Source organism: Choloepus didactylus, chromosome 3, assembly GCF_015220235.1.
Source record: "Choloepus didactylus isolate mChoDid1 chromosome 3, mChoDid1.pri, whole genome shotgun sequence".
NCBI lineage: Eukaryota > Metazoa > Chordata > Mammalia > Pilosa > Megalonychidae > Choloepus > Choloepus didactylus.
The window spans coordinates 67,373,777-67,393,798 of record NC_051309.1 but is presented as its reverse complement, the minus strand read 5'-3'; the positions used below and the strand labels follow the sequence as shown (position 1 = coordinate 67,393,798).

The 20,022-nt window shown below is 31.5% G+C and overlaps 1 protein-coding gene across 1 annotated transcript in view; it reads left to right on the top strand.

Annotated features, from left to right (window-relative positions):
* Positions 1-20,022, top strand: part of TECRL (trans-2,3-enoyl-CoA reductase like) — a 182,003-nt gene that overhangs the window by 36,630 nt on the left and 125,351 nt on the right. The window contains exon 2 of the mRNA XM_037828952.1: positions 2,180-2,231. Within this exon, the coding sequence (XP_037684880.1) occupies positions 2,180-2,231 (52 nt within the window). The remainder of the gene's footprint in view (positions 1-2,179; positions 2,232-20,022) is intronic.

Sequence of the window (20,022 nt, the reverse complement as noted above, 5' to 3'; positions counted from 1 at the left end):
CATTTTTATTTTTCCCTACAGTTTTGTCTAAAATTTCTCAAGGAAGAGATTTCTCAAAGATTTATTTAAAATCAGCAATTATCTAAGATATGAAAGTCAAGTGGAAATGCAAAAAAAATTGCTAGGAGTTTGTAATACAGCCCTATTCGATGTCAGTTTCTTTCAGGGGAACATAATGTTTATCTTGAACACTTGTAAATTCAGAGAAAAATGCATATGTCAGGTTAGAAGATTGACATTTAAATTATACTAGTTTGAAGAAAAGTATACAGCTTTTCCAAAGAAATCTAATTATGAAAGACTTTGTATATCTGATTAAGGAACTTTAATCTTAATCAATTTTCACCTGAATTTGAACTCATGGATTTAATTTGGACTTCCACAAAAAATATTTAAAATTATATTATTTAGCAAAATAGTGTACCACGTTTTGCGATACAAATTACAGCAACACTAGATCAATGCCCTCAGGCCCTTGTGGCTTGTTAGAAAAATCAATGTGTAAAAGAAAATAATATCCTTTTAATAGCGTGCTAGTTGAACATATACAAAATGCTAATTAAGATGGAATAATTATCATGGAGATTATCTTTTCTTCCAAATTAGATTCAGTATTCTGAGAACCTTGAAATGAGTCTTGACAGACATATATATTTTATTCTAGGCAACAACATGTGAGTCTGTGGCAACCCTGTTAGAGGAAGCAGAATATAAAAGTGCTAAGTGAATAACAGTGAGATAAACTCATGAACACTGTTAAAACAAAATAATCCATTAAAATGTTTGAAATATCAAAGTTCAATAACCTAAATTGAAATGAAATCTTAGTGAAAAGTATGTATATATATTATACTCTATAAATTATTTTTCTAATAATGTCTTAGCAGTTTCCAGAGAAGTGCAGTGCTGTAAAATATTTGGCTACTTCATTCTCACAGAATGCTTTAGCATCCTTTTGTTATTTACAACTTAATAAAAATGAGAATTAATATCATTCTCCATTGTTGAGTAAATCATACACACAGAAGAAATTTTAAAAACACTGAACAGTATAATGAATCCTTGGTCATTGTTCTATTAAATGGGGAATGAGATATGGCATGCGAAATATATTCACTGTTATTCTTTTGATATGTAACAAAGCATTAAATATAATGATGATAATGCACTAATATTAAGAAGAACTCTCTTGGGGCCTTTCATGCATTTTATTTTTCATTTAACCTTCCCAACTAGTCATAAGTAGATTTAGTGTAGCAAAATAAATAGGCCATGTGTTAATATGATTGAAATACAGGACATTCAATCAGAATTCTGTGGGGTCCAGAGGAAGGAAATCTCCTTTCCTTGCATGATCACAAAATTGTCTTTTGAACTAGACCTTGAACTTTGAAGAACGGTTGTATTTTTCATAAGCCAATGAAAGTGATCAGAAATGCAGGGAGATTTCAGTTTGCAAGTCTGATATGAACAAAGTCAGAAAGTAAAAAAGTAATGTAATGTGATGGCTTGAGATGTTTGGGAGGAATTCTTGCCCTCAAGAGCTTTCCAATTAAGATGAATGAAGATATGTAAGAAAAAATTGCTGAAATCAAAATTAATTTTATTGGATTAGGACCAACTTTTTTGTGAAACCATTATATACTTACATAATCCATACAATCATTTTACATGGATCTTACTAAACCTATATTATTTTTGGATTGGTGTTTTTATGACATGACTAGCTAGGGGGATTATATAGGTGATTTTTCTTATAGTTTTCTGGTATAAACATTTCCCTCATTTGCCATATAAATCAGTTTCAAATCCTCAAGCATCTCACTCTTTTACCTTCTATTACACAGGCTTTTATTTGATAGTATCATCAGTCTGGGAAAAAGAAATGGATATTTTGGTTAAAGAAAATTCAAACATTTTATAGTTAAAAACCTGGATGAATTTGTATAAATTTGGATGAGCACCATTACTGCTATAGGCAAATATAAAAATTTTAAAAGGATATATGGTTAGTGACTACTATGTTACAAGGTTATCAAAGTAATAATGAATAAAAAATGTAAATAACACAAAGATGGTAATTTCACTTTTTAAACATTAAAATATGCAACTTTTTAGTATGTAACAAACAAAACTAACATTTTTTTAGGAATTCTAATTCTTTTTTTTTTCTTTTCAGGTTACACAAACATCTACTATTCATGATGTTAAACAAAAATTTCACAGAGCATGTAAGTTTATATAATTCAGAATTTATATTACAGTTTTTCCCTCTTAAAATTTGTTTGAAAAATAAGTTCCATATTATGATTGAGTATATGGAAACCATATTTTTACACAGAACTTAGAAATCATGTAATTCTAATTTCTTCCTGATTATAAACCTTGTACTGTCTATCTCTCTAGTTGATACTTTAATCTCCAACACTATTTGTGTGTTTCAGGAGGTTGTTTTGTGGTTCGTATTTGAATATTATTGTATTGTAATGTGAAACTTCCCAAATACAAAGTACATTAATTGATTCAAAGTGTTTCTTTATATTTATTCAAAATATTAAGTGAAATTTTACTCTATGGATTTATGTTGATCAAATTTCTTCCACAAAGGAATTCTTTACATAGTGAATCTAAATTATGCTGCTTAATTTAATTAATAGCTAAATTTATCTCATGATCAGATGTCCTATTATGATTTATTTGGAATATTTATGCAAGGTATATTTAAATTACATTTTTTGTTTCTACATCTCCTCAACAAGGTTTACCAATAACTGGAAAACAAAATGAGAATGTCTGCATTTACTAGGGAGCATTTTTAATACTTGTGAATTTAGTTGAACAGTTTTTCCTTTTGTGGAAATTATTCTTAAAGCTCAAAATCTGTTACATTAAATTACTTAATAATAGTTGAGGCTAAAAGTGATAGAGCTGCTTAATTGTTTTCTTTCAGGAAAAAGAAAAAGAAAACAAAAAATATACACTATTTTTTGGATATATTTATATATCACATTATGCTAGGCATAATGTTTAATTCAGTGATGATATGGGATGTTCTGTTAGCTCACAAAAATATTTTCACATGAAAGGCTCAATATATAAAAATGAAGATTATATAAACAATTTCCAAATAGTTGATGTCTCTAAAATATGGTAAATAATTGGGGGAAATCCATTTAGAATTGTAATAGGAAGGGCAAACATGTACAGGATGGAATATAATGCCTTGAAGTACATTTAAACAGTTTAGAAGTCTTGAGGAAAACAAGTTGTGCTTTTTTTATGTTAAAGGTATGTAGGATTTGGATATGATCAAAAGAGCCCTAAACATGTTATATTAGGGAAAACAGAACAAAACAAGAGAAGTGCAGAGATCTGCAGTGAATTAATTTTCTAACTTCTGGCATGATAATTAATAAAATTCTGCAGATCTTTATGCCAATATGTTCTAAAATTTGAGAGCTTGTTGAGCTCAAAATTTGTATTTTATCATGTAATCTATGTGAACCATGTTACCTTGGCTGTTTGCATGAGTATTTCCACATTCTTTCCACTCTAAATATGTTTGTTTTGAGAGTTATTCCTATCTTGGCATAAAACATGGATGTTATTACAGTAGCAATAGAGCCGTCATCTTTGGAAAGACTTAGTAGGAACAAATCTATCAAATAAAGTGGATTCAGAAGGTTTAGACTGTAGTAATAACAGTTAAGATATTTTAAAATGGCTTATCTTTTACTTATATAAAGTAGAAAGATGCACCAAATGATTGTATTTAAATTAATAATTGTAACATGATAAATAATATATTGATAACATATTCTATATGTCTGAAAATGAGGAAATTATTCAGAGATTAACCCAAATGCAGAACTAATGTGCAGTCATCTAGCTGTGTGATTCTATGGCTACTTTTATGGTAACCTGTGTCTCCTGAGAGACACATAAAGCAATTGCATGGAATATCAGTATTTTATAGCTAGAAGTCCTGCATTCACACGATCCAGAATAAAATTATGTTGCTTGTGGGAACATCCCAGGAATGTTCACTTGTAGAACCGGACAATTGAAATATGACAAGAGTATGAGTAGTTTCAATAGCTATATCATGACTTCTTGATAAAGCTTAGGTTTATTCTCTTTTCTAACCTGAGTTCTAATCTTTTACATTTTTTCCCAAACCGACTCCTTCTCTACCTCTTCAAAATTGTCTTTACTTTGAACTTATATCAATCACTACCACTAACATGAATCCCTGAACAATGCAAAATCAATGTTTTAAAATGTAGAATATAGGGGACCTAGAGACAGACAGAAGCTTGTGAAGGGGGAATAACAGCCTCATATATACAGACATGATAATGAGGGTAAATTTAAAGGTATGGGAATGGACAGGGCTGATGATGGTTCATTAATAGGATTATAAGTATCAGTGCCCAATTGAAGGTAAACATGATCAAAAGTGGTTGCTTAAAGGCATGTAACTCACAGAGTAGTTATAAATAAATATAAATTTGTTTATATTTATAAACAAATATAAATAATTGTTTGCATGTTATACTTCTAAGGTAAGGTACTGGTACAGAGTTAACAACAGAGTGGTATATGGGAAAACTACCCTTTGCATATTATAGACTCTATTTTAAACAGGAATACCTTACCAATACTACACTAATACTAGGGATAAATAATTAGGGGCTGATTAGAGCTTTGGGCTGTTTTGTGTTATGATAATAGATTAAAATTGAGAGTGATGGTGAATGTACAACTGAGTGAGGATAATGTGAGATACTGTTTGTTTATCTTGGACAGGATGTATGCTATGTGAAATTAGGAACCCCCTACTTAATAAGTCAAGCCCTCCATCTTGTGATTTGCTCTTATGACACTTGAGGCTGTAAATAGGAGGCTGGCCTTCCTATAGTTATGCCTGGAAGGCACTTCCAGAGAACCTCTTCTGTTGCTCAAAAGTGGCCTTTCTTTCTCTGAGCCAAAATTGGTAAATAACTTCATTAACCTCCCCCCTACATGGTACATGACTCCCAGGGGAGTGAATCTCCCTGTCAGTGTGGAACCCAACCCCTGGCATCTAGGGATTGAAAATACCTTCTTGAAGAGGGGGAGGGGAAAAGTAACAAAATAAGGTTATAGTGGCCAAGAGATTTCAAATAGAGTTGAGGAGTTATCCTCGAGGTTTCTCTTATGCAAGCTCCAGCTACACATCAAATGACCGCAGTATGCCGTGTCCCAACCAACAGTAGTCCCAAAATACCTAGGTCCCTATCTGAGATTCTGTAGAAGTTTTACTCTCTCTGTTTATCTCTGAGAAACTTAAATCCACCAAGGTGTTCCTATGCCAGACAAGTCCTAAAACCCAGAGGCAATAGCCTCTTTGAGAACAACAATCAGATGCAGCCCTCTTTCCCATAATGTCAAAGCCCCTTTTGAATACGAACAAGGTGGGGTCATCACTGCCTAGAAACTCCCGAGGATTGGGAAAGTAATTGGACAGGAGGAAGGGGTAACAACAGACAAGATAGGATTTAACAAAGGGTTATGAATATTGAATCTTAACATAAAAGCATTTTTTTCAGATGCTAGGATATTAGAATAACTAGAAGGAAATAACTGAAATGGTGGAACTGCAACCCATAATATTCTTTGAAATTAGCTCTATAAATTGAAAGCTGTCATCTTTCTGTATATACCATATATATACATCTATATGTATATCTATATATATATATATATATCTGAATGTATCATGTATTTCCCAATGTGGAAAGAACTGAAACAGTGGAACTGCAGCCCATAATATTCTTTGAAATTTGCTCTATAGCTGCTCATTAAATTGTACTTTCAAAGTTATTACTTTTCTGTATATATGTTGTATTTTACAATGAGGAAATAACTGAAACTATAGCCCATGACATTCTTTGAAACTTGCTCTTTAACTACTTGCTAAATTGTACTTTAAAAATTATCACTGTTATGGATATATGTTAAATTTCATAATAAAAAGTGTAAAAAAAAAAGACAAAGGCAATACTCACGCAATTTGCACTTATACTATGTTTCAAAATCTTATAATATTAAGGTTTTGCAAATTAAAGAGATAGAAAAACAGTTTTGCTACTCTATGTTACAGAGAAATATGTAAAAGGAAATAAATTGTGCATTACATTTAATATACTTACTAAATGGAAGTAACCAAAAATATTGCTAACACTCACAACACATGATTATTTGTAAAATGGATGAAAAGAACAAGTCATGAGTTAACTGCCTTAAGATATTCTCTTTTTAGCATATTTTAAAACCAGGTAGCATTGAATTACTTTATAAAAATGCATAAATATATGTAAAAGTTAAATAACATATATACAAAATATGTCTGATTTTAAAAGACACACAGTTGTTAGGTTTTTACAAACTTCTTTACTGTCTGACAGAAAATAAATTTTTTATTATGATCTTTTTGACAGTGTTTATTTTCAGAACTTGGGGTTATAATAGTAATTGTTAATCTCAGAATGTTAAAAAAAAAAAAGAAAACTCTTCTCAGAAAAATATGTGCTTCCTGAGAGGAGAATTCCCCTTTCATGCCTTTTATGTCTATCCTTTGTCCTCTTAGGTGTTCTGACTGATATTGATTTCTTGTCTCCCTATCTTTTCTCTTGTGTCAGCTTTTCTTTTTGCTCACTTCTATTTTAGCGTTTTCTTTTCTGTTTCTCTTCTTTTATACAATAACTATCTTAAAGCTTTTCCAAACTTTGTAATTTTTTAGTTAAGTTTATCAACAGTCATCTTTTAAATTACCTTGCTGACACCACAGCAATGGTGCTGGTGAAGAAATAGAAAGGGCAGAAAACACAATTGAAATGTGTTCGCTACAGAGGAAAGGGGGAAAGAACAATGGTTTTCATAAAAAAAAGATACCTATAAAATTATTACAGACTATACTCACATGTATAATTTTACCTATTTCTTCTCTTCTCGTCATTTAGTGCATCATAAATACATGAAATGCCCTTGCTGCAAATCCCAGGCTAGTTTTTCTTTCTATTAATTTATTCCCTAATTCTTGTAGTTGTTATTCTTGCTTTTATTTTGAAGTGTCTCCTGTAATGCTCCAGTGATTTTTCACATGCATATTTCTGTATATCCTACTCTATTCCATGACCTCTTCACTCCCATCCTCTCAGAAATGTTGCACAGAAAAATTAAACAATGTTGTCAAAAATGAGATGAAAAATAGAGTTGTATGGTTCAGATGGTACTGTGACTAAAACTTTGTTAACATTTTCTAAGATATTAAGAGATTTTTTTAAACATCATACATGGTACTGTTGCATATTCTCTCTGAGTCACATTACCCTATTTCATGTTACCCAACTGAAAAATTATCCCATTTACTTTTTATTTTAAACACAACTTATTCCTCTCTTGGAGTATGCTATCACCTTATTCAAATAGTAAGTGAGTTACAATTTTGGAAAAATAACAAAAGGAACTTCCCAGAAGCCACATACAACCATGTTTTTATGAATTTAATTCTATACTGATATACCATATTTTGTGTATTTAATTAATCAACAGTGAAATCATTTGTCAAAATAACAACTAAATGCCAGTGGAAAAATTCTGCCTAAATGTTCAAATTTATTTTGTTGTGATTTATCATACATAAAATTATTTAAGCTTTCTGTGGTGAACTCAGGTAAGAAAAAAAAAATTGAAGTAAATGGTAGAAGAAATATCTATTAAAGAAGCTAAAAGCAGAATGTCTGGCTACAGTATGCAAAAATGTTTGATCTTTTCTAATTGGCGATATGTAACACAAAAGTTAAACTGACTGCACTTTTAAAACTTTCAGGAAAAAAATCCACTCAAAACTATTTAGGGAGAAGATGGAAAAATAAACACTTAAACATCAATGGTGAGGTGAGGACTCTTTTGCTTACAAAAAAGTAGAAAATTTTTTTCTGCTTAAAAAAGTAGAAAATTCCTATAGTCTAGATGCCCATTGAAGAAGGGATGCCTGTGATGCTTTGTGTTGAAAGAACAGGAAATGCATAAATATAACTAATTTGAAGAGTTCTATAAAAAATGGCCTAGTGAATATAACTAGGTTATAGTTAAATAACTATAGGTTATAACATATAAACCAAAGCATGTTATAAACTGAAGCATCTCTAAAAGTGATTGGAAAATACCATTCTGTGCTATTACAAAACAGTTTTTCACTATTAACATCGTAGAGTTTAAGTTGTATAAAGTTAATGCTTCACCTAAATAGGATTATTTTTAAAAAATCTTGTTTCTTATTTCTGTTTATCACTATTTGCTCTGTAGTTTAAAGTTTTTCTCAGAAATGAAGTGCCATAGAGAGCATGGCAAATATCATGCATAATGTCTAAATAAAAACTAGTCACCATACAGATTTTACATGTGACCATTTCTATGATTTAGTGGATGCAAATATCATAATTATGATTACAACTATAGTTTTAAGGTTGGGTGATATATAAAATCAGGTGTGTTTTTGAATATCAAATGTGATTCAATCTTCATGCAATAACAAATCATATGCCTATATTCTTTCAAAGCTTATATCTCAAACCAATGTACAGAATTGACAATGATCATATAGATAATATTATCATTTTTATTTTACTGGTTAAAAGTCATTACGGGAAAATTAGATAACTTTCTCAATGTCACATAACCAGTAAGGGGTAAAGAAGGATTTAAATGTAGGCAACATGGTTAAGTACCTGTACTCTAACCACTACTCTCTTTGCCTCTATTTTATTGAATCATTTTTCATTAATCTCTTCAGGCAGAAAGACAAATACCTGCTTTTGTTTTGTTTTATTTTTACTTGAGAAAATTTATCATCAGAACACATTTTCAAGTAGGGTACTAATTAGAAAGTTTTTTTAAAGAAGATATTTAATGAATAATAGTGCTAGCAAAGTAGATTTTTTTTAAAGTGTTAACAGTAGAAAATGTGGAATTCAGGTCAATGATGACTAATAGAATTATTCTGTTTAGCAAGATTATTTAGCACGGCATAGTTACTTGTCACAATCAGTTACAATATTAGTTTCCTAATAACTACAAAATGAGATGCTTAAAATAACAGAAATTTATTCTCTTAACAGTCCAGGATGCCAGATAGCCAAAATCAAGGTGACCATCAGGGTCAGTTGTTTCTGGAGACTCTGAGGGAAAATCTTTTCCATGCCCTTTCCTAGTTTCTGGTGGTTGCTGGCAATCTTTGGCATTCTTTGGCTTGTAGCTACATAACTCCAGTATTAGCTATCACCCATCATATGGCATTCTTTCCTGTGTGTCTCAGCCATGCCTTTGTGTCCAAATCCCCCTCTCCTTTCTATTAAGATACCAGTAACTCAAGACTAATCCAGTATGACCTCTTTTTAACTTGATTACACCTGCCAAGACTTTATTTCCAAATAAGGTCCCATTCACAAATACTGGGAATTAGAGCTTCAGCCTATCTTAGGAGGGACACAAATCAACCCACTAGTTACTTTCACTGAAATCCCTGGCTAATATCATATTGAAGTTTAAGAGAAACTATTAAGTAAAAGCAATAGTTAATATTAATAAAAGGGAAAAAGCTCAAAATTGCTAAGAGAATTTTCTCATATAAGATAGACCCAAGAATTAGTAGTATATAAACTGAGGTTAAAAAAAAAAAAACAATGAATAGCAAGCAGCTTAATTGTAATTTGTGCAGTGAAACTACAATACAAAAGAAGTTTCTGGAAGAAAAAGCAAAATCATTTTGCACATATTATTTCATCCATTTTTAAATTGTATGGAATTTCCAAAATTTCTATTCTTCACTCTGTATATATATCAGTTGAAAACATGAAAAAAATTTCAATGATGCTCACAAACTATTAAATTGCTCATCTCTTCAGATCCCAAAAAGAGTCCTGGGAATAAAGGAAGGGAATGAATGATGGAATTAACAGACCATTGAAGTTTCAGCCACATAAAGGGACACATAAACTGATGACAAAGTTGAAATGCATCTAAATCTTTGGTAAAAAGCCAGGGGGATATAAAAAATACTGACCTTTTAAAGATTCCAGGAGAGTAATTCAAGACTAAAATAATAAAGTACAGGGATTTATCATGTATAGTATGGAGTAATGAATGTTCTTTAGGCAATCTGGAAAGAGCCTCCTGGACAAAGCTGTAGAATTCTCTGATGTCTCAGCATAGAAACTAGAAAAATGACAAATGCAACCAGTTAAGAAAGTAGTATTCTTTTTAAAGTCCTCTGCAATTAACTAAAAAAGTACTAAAATTCTTTCTCTAACAGTCAGTTTCTTCAGCAAGAGTACTTATGAGCTGGGTCACTAATTTAGATTGAGAAATTGTGGTAAGTTGGCAGGTTATTCCTTATTTGGTACAAGTTAAAGTTACATTTTGTGAAAGCTGTGGGAACCAAGTGGCTATTCACCTTCTACGAACTTCAGTCACTGAAACCCAGTAAGACCCTTTTACCAGTAGATGGCAACATCACCAGTTTTTCCATAACAAAAGTAGATCTCAAGATTTAGAAAAGTTAATGAAACTTATTGGTGCTGGTGCTTCAGTCACTGAAGAAGACCTATCAGATGTGCCTGTTGGGGACATGGAAACTGGATTATTTAGACCCCCTGAGCTTGGCATCACCAAAGAGATGCATCAGCTGTACCCTTGATGGGCTTTAGACAATAAGTTTCATGAAAACAGTGAAAGCTTTCTCATCTTAAATCTATACTTGATTTTTTTTTCTGAAATGCCATGTTTAAAAAGTGCACATGAATCTTATTTCATCCATTTTTAAATTGTATGGAATTTCCAAAATTTCTATTCTTCACTTTGAATATTGTGCACATCCTTTACCAATTTTATAAAACATATTGTTAGTTTTTCTGTAGTTTTTAGGAAAGGGTGATTATAATGTTAAAGCACAATAATATTTGATAATTTACAAATATTTTATTTCATAGAAAATGTTTTACACATTTCCATGTGATTCTCTGACATCTTAATATTCTACCTTTAATTTTCAATTTTATGTAAAACAATCTGGTTTTTAGCCACTTGAGTAGGAAAAATTAATTTAATTCATTAAATACTCATTAAGTTAATTGATAATACACTGTGCTATATCATTAAAAGATAAACATTCATATTATAGCCACATTTATACACATATACAGACACATGCTAATTCAAAAATGGTTATGTTCTGGAGACTATTAATGTTGAATGCATTAAGTTAAATTTTATGAAAATTTATTTTACATTAGTGTTAATCATTGTTTCTTTGTGTAGTCCCTGGTGCTATCTTGATTCTTAAATATCGTTGTTAGGCTATTTCCAACTTAATTTTCTTTAAGCATATTCAAAGTAGTCCAATGAATTTTATATATGCTAGTTATACCCTGAGAAAGTAATTCTTCAAGATGTAAATGACTTCCCTAACCTTCATATTTCAGGAAAGTAATGATTCATTTTCTCTTAAACTGCCAAGTCAAGACAGAAAAATTTAAAGAGTGCTCATCTGCAAGAAAAATATTAAGAGATGCAAACATATTTGAATACCAGTCCATTTTGCTTTAAAATACTCCTTGAGGCATTTCCTCATAAGACGACAGCTGATCAGGGTTAGAGATCTATTTTTAAGGTAAATGTAAGGCAACACTCACATCTTGTTTAAAAAAAAACTCTTATTTTTTTTCATATTTTGTGAACTTGAAGATTTGATGTGACCTTAGTTATTTAAGTTCTTCCCAGCAAACTTTTTGGGAGCTTTATGCCATTAAAAAATCTGCACAATTCATTACCTGGCATCTGATCTGCTCCTGTCCTTTGAATGTATTGAAAAACATTCTTTTCTTGAATTACATGGGAAGATAAAGACAAAGAAAGCAAATAGCCTCTAAGGAAACAAAAAAAGATTGTCAACTATTCCAACTCTGCTTTGATTTTTGTAGAAAGAATATAGGACTCAGGAGTAGCGAATTCAAGGTTCTGCTATCTATCTACTTACCTATTCATCAATTTATTTCCAGTAATGATATAAAAAAGACTGTGTTACTTCATTTCCTTTTCTAAAATAAAAGTTATGCATTCAAAAAAGAATAGCTGCAAACATATTTGAGAGGAAACTGCATTTCAAACCTATCCCATTTTGCTATGCAATACATACTGTTAATCACAAAATGTCGTAGTAGTGTTCAAAATATGGTTTCCTATGAAACCTCATTAACTTTTCCTATTTTGAAGTTTAGCTAATAATACATTGTACAATACAGTTTTATTGTCCCTAAGTCATTTTGACTGTCTGACTAGAAGGCACTTGCTTTACATATACCCCTTTAATTTCTTACTTAAACCAGTGTTATGGCTTCAATATAAACCACCGGCACACATTTACGTTCTTCATTGTAGTTGTCATTGAAAATGGACCACTTCTCATTATGACTACTTTAAAATGCTGGTCATATTTAGATAGTTATATATTTAATCTTGGATACACACTGAGGTTTTGAGAATTCCATTTGCATGTATAATACATGATTGCTTGCAGAATCTTAGAGACAAATTGTTAGGAAGAGATGGTCATTTTGCCAGTCCAGGTTCATGTCATAAAACTGTCATAACTAATAATTTTTAAAGTGTACGAAGTGTGATCCTGTCTATAAATGCTTTTGTTAAAGATGTGAATTGCTGAACAATGTCAGGACTATTTTGAATCTTCTTACATGATGGGGTGTAGTGCATTACTCTGACATGCTGATATTTCCCAAGCCTGACATTATGGAATAATTTGTTTTATAATCAGAAGCATTGAAATGGTTGAGTTAGCACTATCTGAAATTGACCAAGCACCCACATTATAGATGCACCAAACATTAGAAGATACAGTCTATTTTTAGCAGTACAATTGATTTTTGATTTGCATTTGAATATGCAACAGTGTGATAACATTTAAGATTCAAAGGAAGATATGTATCTGTACAGTGAGAAAGTTTGGCCATCTACTCTAAAAAGGAATGGTCTCAAAGATAAGGATGCAGAAAACACACAGGATACTAAACCACTGGCACAAAAATCAAAGAGTTTGGAACTTTAATGAAACTAAATTTTCTCATTTTCTTGGCAGTTGCTGTTTCTGACTTAACTGAGTTCGTTAGTCAGATTATTGTTATAACATATGATGAGTAATATAAAAATACAAGGGAACCTATGAGGTGTAGTTTGAGGCAGAATTAGTCATCTCTCTTCCCAGGAATTTTTTTTTTCCGTAAGGAAATACTTAAAAAGACTTAGAATCCATCATAGTGACATTCTATGTAAACAATTTAAAAACAAGCACATGAGCTTTTTAAATGTTTTATTAATGATACTTCTTTATTGCAAGGAAATGTCATAAAGTGGATTATTTGTTATATACATTCTCAATTTGGAGTTAGTTAAAAACCATCTTTTACTTTTCAAATTTCATAAACCAGGTTTTATCCAAGTAATTACTTACAAATATTATAAATTGCTTAAATATAATAAATTCATGGCTAGTCAGATATGCTAAATTTTATGATGATATTTTCTATTCTCTCAAAAGATAATAGTGTACCAATGTATCATTTTCATGAATGATTTTGTGTTATACTTGTATATACTATGTTGATTAAGCATTGGATTCAATAATATGAGGTTATTTTTGCAAGATAATAATAGCTTTATTTTTCACTATATGAAAAGTTGCCTATACATGATAAATTTCCCAAAATACAAAATGTTCAAAGAATAAAGTATTATCCACTTACTATTAACATTTTCATTAATATGATTACAGATATTTCTCTATCCCTATGCATACAATTTTCCGTTTTTACACATGGTTCTTTAATAGCTTTTTCTGTCAACATATTCCCTAGATTTATTTCCATGTAAATGTATATTGGTCTACATGACATGATCTGTATCAGTGGAAATATAATTTTGCTGTTATATGGAAAATATATGTCCTCTATGTGTATTCTAATGGCTTCCATAATAAACCAATATCATGGTTTATTTATGTATTCATTCAGAAGTATTTGTTGAAGTTTGAGAAATAGTCATTGAACATTTTCCATGTACCACACACTGAGGTATTCATTAGGCTAATTCATATTTGTGAATTTTATTCAAAAGAATAAGTACAGTAAAATTGCTGTTATAAAGAATGAGCTCTAGCCAACTTGAAGGGTGAAATCACTGTCCTCCCCCCTACATGGAGGATCTGACACCCAGGGGTGTAAATCTCCCTGGCAATGCAGAAGTTGACTCCTGGGAAGAATCTAGACCCGGCATTGTGGGATGGAGAGCATCTTCTTGACCAAAAGGGGGATGTGAAATGAAATGAAATAAAGCTTCAGTGGCTAAGAGATTCCAAATGGAGTCAAGAGGTCACTCTGGCGGGCACTCTTATGCACAATATAGATAACGCTTTTTAGGTTTTAATGAATTGGAATAGCTAGTAGTAAATACCTGAAACTATCAAACTACAACCTAGTAACCATGAAGCTTGAAGACGATTGTATAACAGCGTAGCTTAGAAGGGATGACAATGTGATTGTGAAAGCCTTGTGGATCACACCACCCTTTATCCAGTGTATGGATGGATGAGTAGAAAAATGGGGGCAAAAAAACTAAAGGAAAAATAGGGCGGTAGGAGGGGACAATTTGGGTGTTCTTTTTTTACTCATTTGTTTATTCTTGTTTACACTTTTTCTGGTATAAGGATAATGCTAAAAAAATAGATTGGGGAGATGAATGAACAACTATATGATGGCAATGTGCACAACTGATTGTATACTTTGGATGATTGCATGGTGTGTGAATAAATCTTAAAAAATCTTAAAAAAATAATAAGCTTATATGATATCTTAATATTTATTGCTATATTTTCTGTCCTTCCCTACAGACTGAAAGTAATACATCAGAATGCTTTCCCCCTCTTCTCAGTAACATAGATATTAATTTTTATAATTAAATAATTAAGAATTGAATTTAGTATTAAGTTCTACTTATTGGATCAGTAGTGAATTTATCTTTTTAATACACTTATTTGTAACTTATTTGTAACATTTTTCTTTTCTTCTGAAAATTGCTTGTTTATGATCTTTACCCACTTCTTTGTCTATTAGTATGCTTTCATTCATCTTAATAATATATGTGATGGTTTGAAGCTGTGTGTATCCCCAGAAAAGCATGTTCTTAAAGCTAATCCATTCCTGTGAGTGTAAACCTATTGTGGGTGGGAACTTTTGATCAGGTTATTCCAGTTAAATGTGCCCCAGATGAATCTTAAGCCTCTTACTGGAGCCCTTTATAAGAAGAGGAAATTTAGAGAGACACAGTCACTGACAGAGAAAAAGACACAGAAGTTCAGAAAGAAAGCTACAGACAGAGCACCAGAAGCTGAAAGCAATGAAACCTGGGAGAGAAGGATGAGCAGATGCCACTATGTGCCTTGCCATGTGACAGAGGAGTCCAGGTTCACAGGATTACCTCTTGATGCCTTATTTGGACATTCTCATGCCCAGAACTGTAAGCTTGTAAATGAATAAATCCCATTGTAAAAGCCAACCCATTTCTGGTATATTGCATTTTGGCAGCTTTAGCAAAGTAAAACAATATATAAGCTCTTTATGAATTATTGTACAAGTCACAGATATTTTCCCCCATTTTCTACTGAAAAAAATATAAATTTTATAGGTCCAAATTAACCAGTCACTCTTTTTACATTTTTGGTTTTGTGTGACCTATTTAGCAACATTTAAAAATGTTGATTTACAATTTATTCTCCAAATTGTAAGTTATAGCTCATTTTTACCTATAAATTTTTGAATATCTCTAATTTATATTGGTATAAGGAATGGGGCATAGAATTCTGAGTATTCTAATTATTGTTACCACTTTTTAAATGTGAAATTTTAATTTTATATTATTATTTTTAGTCAGTTGTACAGTTATTCTCTCTTTTTCAGAAATATGTAAATTGTTTTTTGTTTTTAAACAAATTTGAACAAATATTTAAATCTTAGAAAACTAATTTTAACTTAAAAGTGTTCCCATGGTCATTTATTTTTTATGATTTCTCTATTCTTTACCTACTAATTTTGATCAGATAATTTCTTTACACCACTTTCCTCTTTGGGATGCCATATACTTTAATGGTAAAACTTTTTTAGGAACACAATTCCTTGAAAATTTTAAAGTTCAAAATATTTCTATAATTCAGTTATATTTAATTTTTCAATAGTTACCAAATTTGATTCTGCTTAGGCCTTTTACCTTTCCATCATTTATTTTAATGAGCATTAGTTCTTAAGTCTTAAAATGTGTGAGAGTAAAACATTTGTAGATTAAAGACATTTCATCATAGTATCATCTAATTGATGACAGGGTAATACTGTATTATATGATATGATATATATATCATATTTGTATTATAACATATACACTGCCTACATATATATATATACACATATATATCTGTTATAAACAATTTAAATGTTATAAACATTTACCTATACTATAGAGCTGAGAAAATATACATATGATCACAAATCTCTTTTCAGGAAGTTGTCAAACACATCAATGTAAGTTAAGTAATTATTTTTTCTCGCAGACTTTCTTTAGAGTACACAATGTTTTTAGAAACTCCATATAATGTATATATTCTACAAATTTTTTGTGATTAATAATTTGAAGCTATATGTTCTTAACAACATAACATTTTAATTCCCTTTGTAGTAACTTTTAGGTATAAAACTGTCTTTAGTTATTTAAAAGCAGTACTTGAATAATGTTAAAAAAAAAATTGGAAAGCAACCTAGAATCTTTTAATAGAATATTCTATAGCATTATTTTGAGGTTGACTGAATGTTTTCCAAATGAAATACATATGTTTTCTCACATTCCATAGTATCTCTTTCATCTTAGTTCCTTTAAAAATTTTAGCTTTTTAAATTTTCTCAATATTAAGATTTTACTTATGAGAATCATGTCATCCTAGTATATTATTTTTCATTCTTCTTTGTTTTGTACTGATCTACCCAACATCTGTTTGTTTCCTTGAGGCCTCTGGATTCTAGCTTATAGATTTCCTCTTTATTTAAACTCTGAAGTTATATTAAATATTGCATCTAAAGTAATAATCCAACCAATACATTAATGTCAAATCTACTTCCAATTGTATCAAAGACACCGTGGGTCTTGCCATTAGTTACAAATGAGTTTTAATATTTTAAATTTTGAGCAAGGCTACTTAACCATCTACTAATCTGTCTTACTCTTTTGCTTCTGGACTAACAATTTCTAGAATTTACAGAGATGTATAGTCTCTAGTTATCACTCTTTCTTCTGACTTATTATCTAGTTTAAAGCTTTGCTTTGAACTTTATCAGCTGCTGTCTTACCCATCCATTGTCAGACTCTAGTTCCAGCATACACACTCTCAAACTCTATTTATCTAATCATATAAAGCTTTCACTGTTGAGTTGTGTTGGAGAAAAATCACAAAAATACATGCTCCACAGCTTTTAGCAATATCTTTAGTGATCATCATTAATGGATTTCTCACAGCTTTTCTAGAGAATTATTCCTTTATTCAAGCTATTTCACCCCTCATAGGAGATGTACTTATCTCCGACTTCACCAAGGAAATTTCTTGTTCTCTTCTGCATGACCTACTGCCATTTTGTCTCTTCTCTTTTAAAGAACAACATGCACATCCTTGCTGAGGAAGTCACGGATATATTCAGTGGCCATCTTGATTGTGTGCAGATGTTTCAATTTGTTTCTACTGTGCAGCCTGGGAGAGAAGTTAGGTCAAATGGAATGAACTTACAGTACCTTAAACCCCCAAATCGGTAACAAGCAGCCCCAACTGCTTGCCAGGGTGGGAACTCTGCACAGAGCTTGCTTGATAACGATGCTTTTTGCTGGGTGGCAGGGCTCCCTCCCCCTGGGTATATAAGTACTCTGCCCTTAGGCAGGTGCTTTATCTTTCCGATTAGAAGTGGAGTGGGTGTGCAGAGCTGCCAGCCACAGATTCTGAATGGAGAAAGTTGCCCTCTCTGGGAGCTCGGCCACAATGGCATCTTTTACCTTGCTCTTTCGGCCTCTTTGTTCTATGTAACTAATAAAGCAGTCATTTGCTGAAAGTTTCTGTTGTGCCTGAGCCTTTGCTACCATGACACACCATACAGCTACTGGCTCCACAATCCTGCACAGGATTAAGTTATCTACTTGTGCTGAGTCACCCTCCCTCCCATACATTTAAAGAATTTACTCCTTTAATTATCATGTTTTGCATATCTCTTCATTTTCTTCCTCCTTGTTTTTTTATCAAGAATTTCTAGACTTACAAACCGCTTAAAACACTATCATCACTTCCTCCCCTATCCATAACTTACACACACTTAAAGCTGGTTTCCATTGTCTGCTTGCCAAGTTCCTTTTTCTAAGGTCATCAGCAGCTTAATTTTTGCTAAAGCCACAGATCAGTTTTGGTGATATCTAACTTGGACTCTCAGCTGCATTTGACTTTATACACCAGGCTTCCCTCTGTTTGAGTGCTTTTGTGTGTTTGTTTGATGGATTGATTTTAACCCTCTGCCCAGATTTCTAAGATACTATGCTTTCTTTGTCTTCTCTGGCCTCTCATTCTCTGAGTCTTTTGCAGACTCTTCATCATTCTTTGGCCCCTTAAATGTTAATGCTGCCCAGGTAATGTCTTCAACATTCTTGTCTTTTAATACTACGTTTTCACTCTTTTTGTATGCTCTCAACAATTCCCTTTTAAAAAAAAAAAGCATGCTATAAATGACTGAAATCTTCTCCTTCCTAGAACTTTTTTCTATATATTCAACTACCAATGTAGTATCTCAATATCTTAAATATCTTGCAGGCAGCTCAGATTCCACATGTTCGATATCAAACATCATTCTGCTCCCTCAGACTTGCTCTCCTCATTTTTCTTAATTCAATGAATGTAATTCAGTTCAGCTACTCAATCTTGAAACCTGTTCATCATTACAAAACACCATAGACTCCCTCACCTTTTATATACAATTATTCACTTGGGTTATCAATTCTATGCCATTAGAGTGTCTGGAATCTCCACATTATTTTATTTTGTACTACCAGTGTTTAAGTTTTCATAATTATTTAATCTAGAAATTTACAATAGTCTCCTGCTATTATCTACTACCTATTACCTTCAGCATCAAGTTCAAGTTCCTTATGGCATATAAGGCCCTCATCATGTCTACACATTCTATATGTTAACAATGTTGAACTTCTTGCTTCACACTGTAATAGCATCTTGTTTATCACTCTCCAAGCATTTCTCACATTTTTCTGTGATATCCTCACCTATCAATTTCCCCTACTGTTACACTTCAATTTTCTGAAGGCAAATAGTTATGCATTTCAATCTTTGTTTACCACATGATCATGACTTGCTATTTCAAAGTACAAGTAACCCCATAGTATGAAGATTTTTTAATTTAAAAAGCTGATTTGTTGAAAAAATTATGCAAATTCTAGAAAATTATTTTTTATTATCTTGACATAATCTACATTGGAGACAAGAATATATTTTGACTCCAGTATTTGCATGTTTATATGCATACACAACCGGGCATGTTTGTTGCTGAGTGTGTATGTGGTATGTGTATATGTAGCCTATTCAAGCAAAAATAGTTTTATTTTAGAAAAAAAGTAATGTACAAGGTTTCTCAGATGTTTTAATCTTTCTTACTCCTAAAATTGGCACATTTCTCAAGACCTCTTATAGTGAAAATTGTATGTTCTATATTTGTGTAAATAGAAGTTGGGAAGGAAAATAGAAGTGGCATTTTGTTTTGTTTTAAGGAAAACGACTGTAGAGCGTGTTACTTTCTGAAGTGAAATATTCAGATATTAAGAATAGAC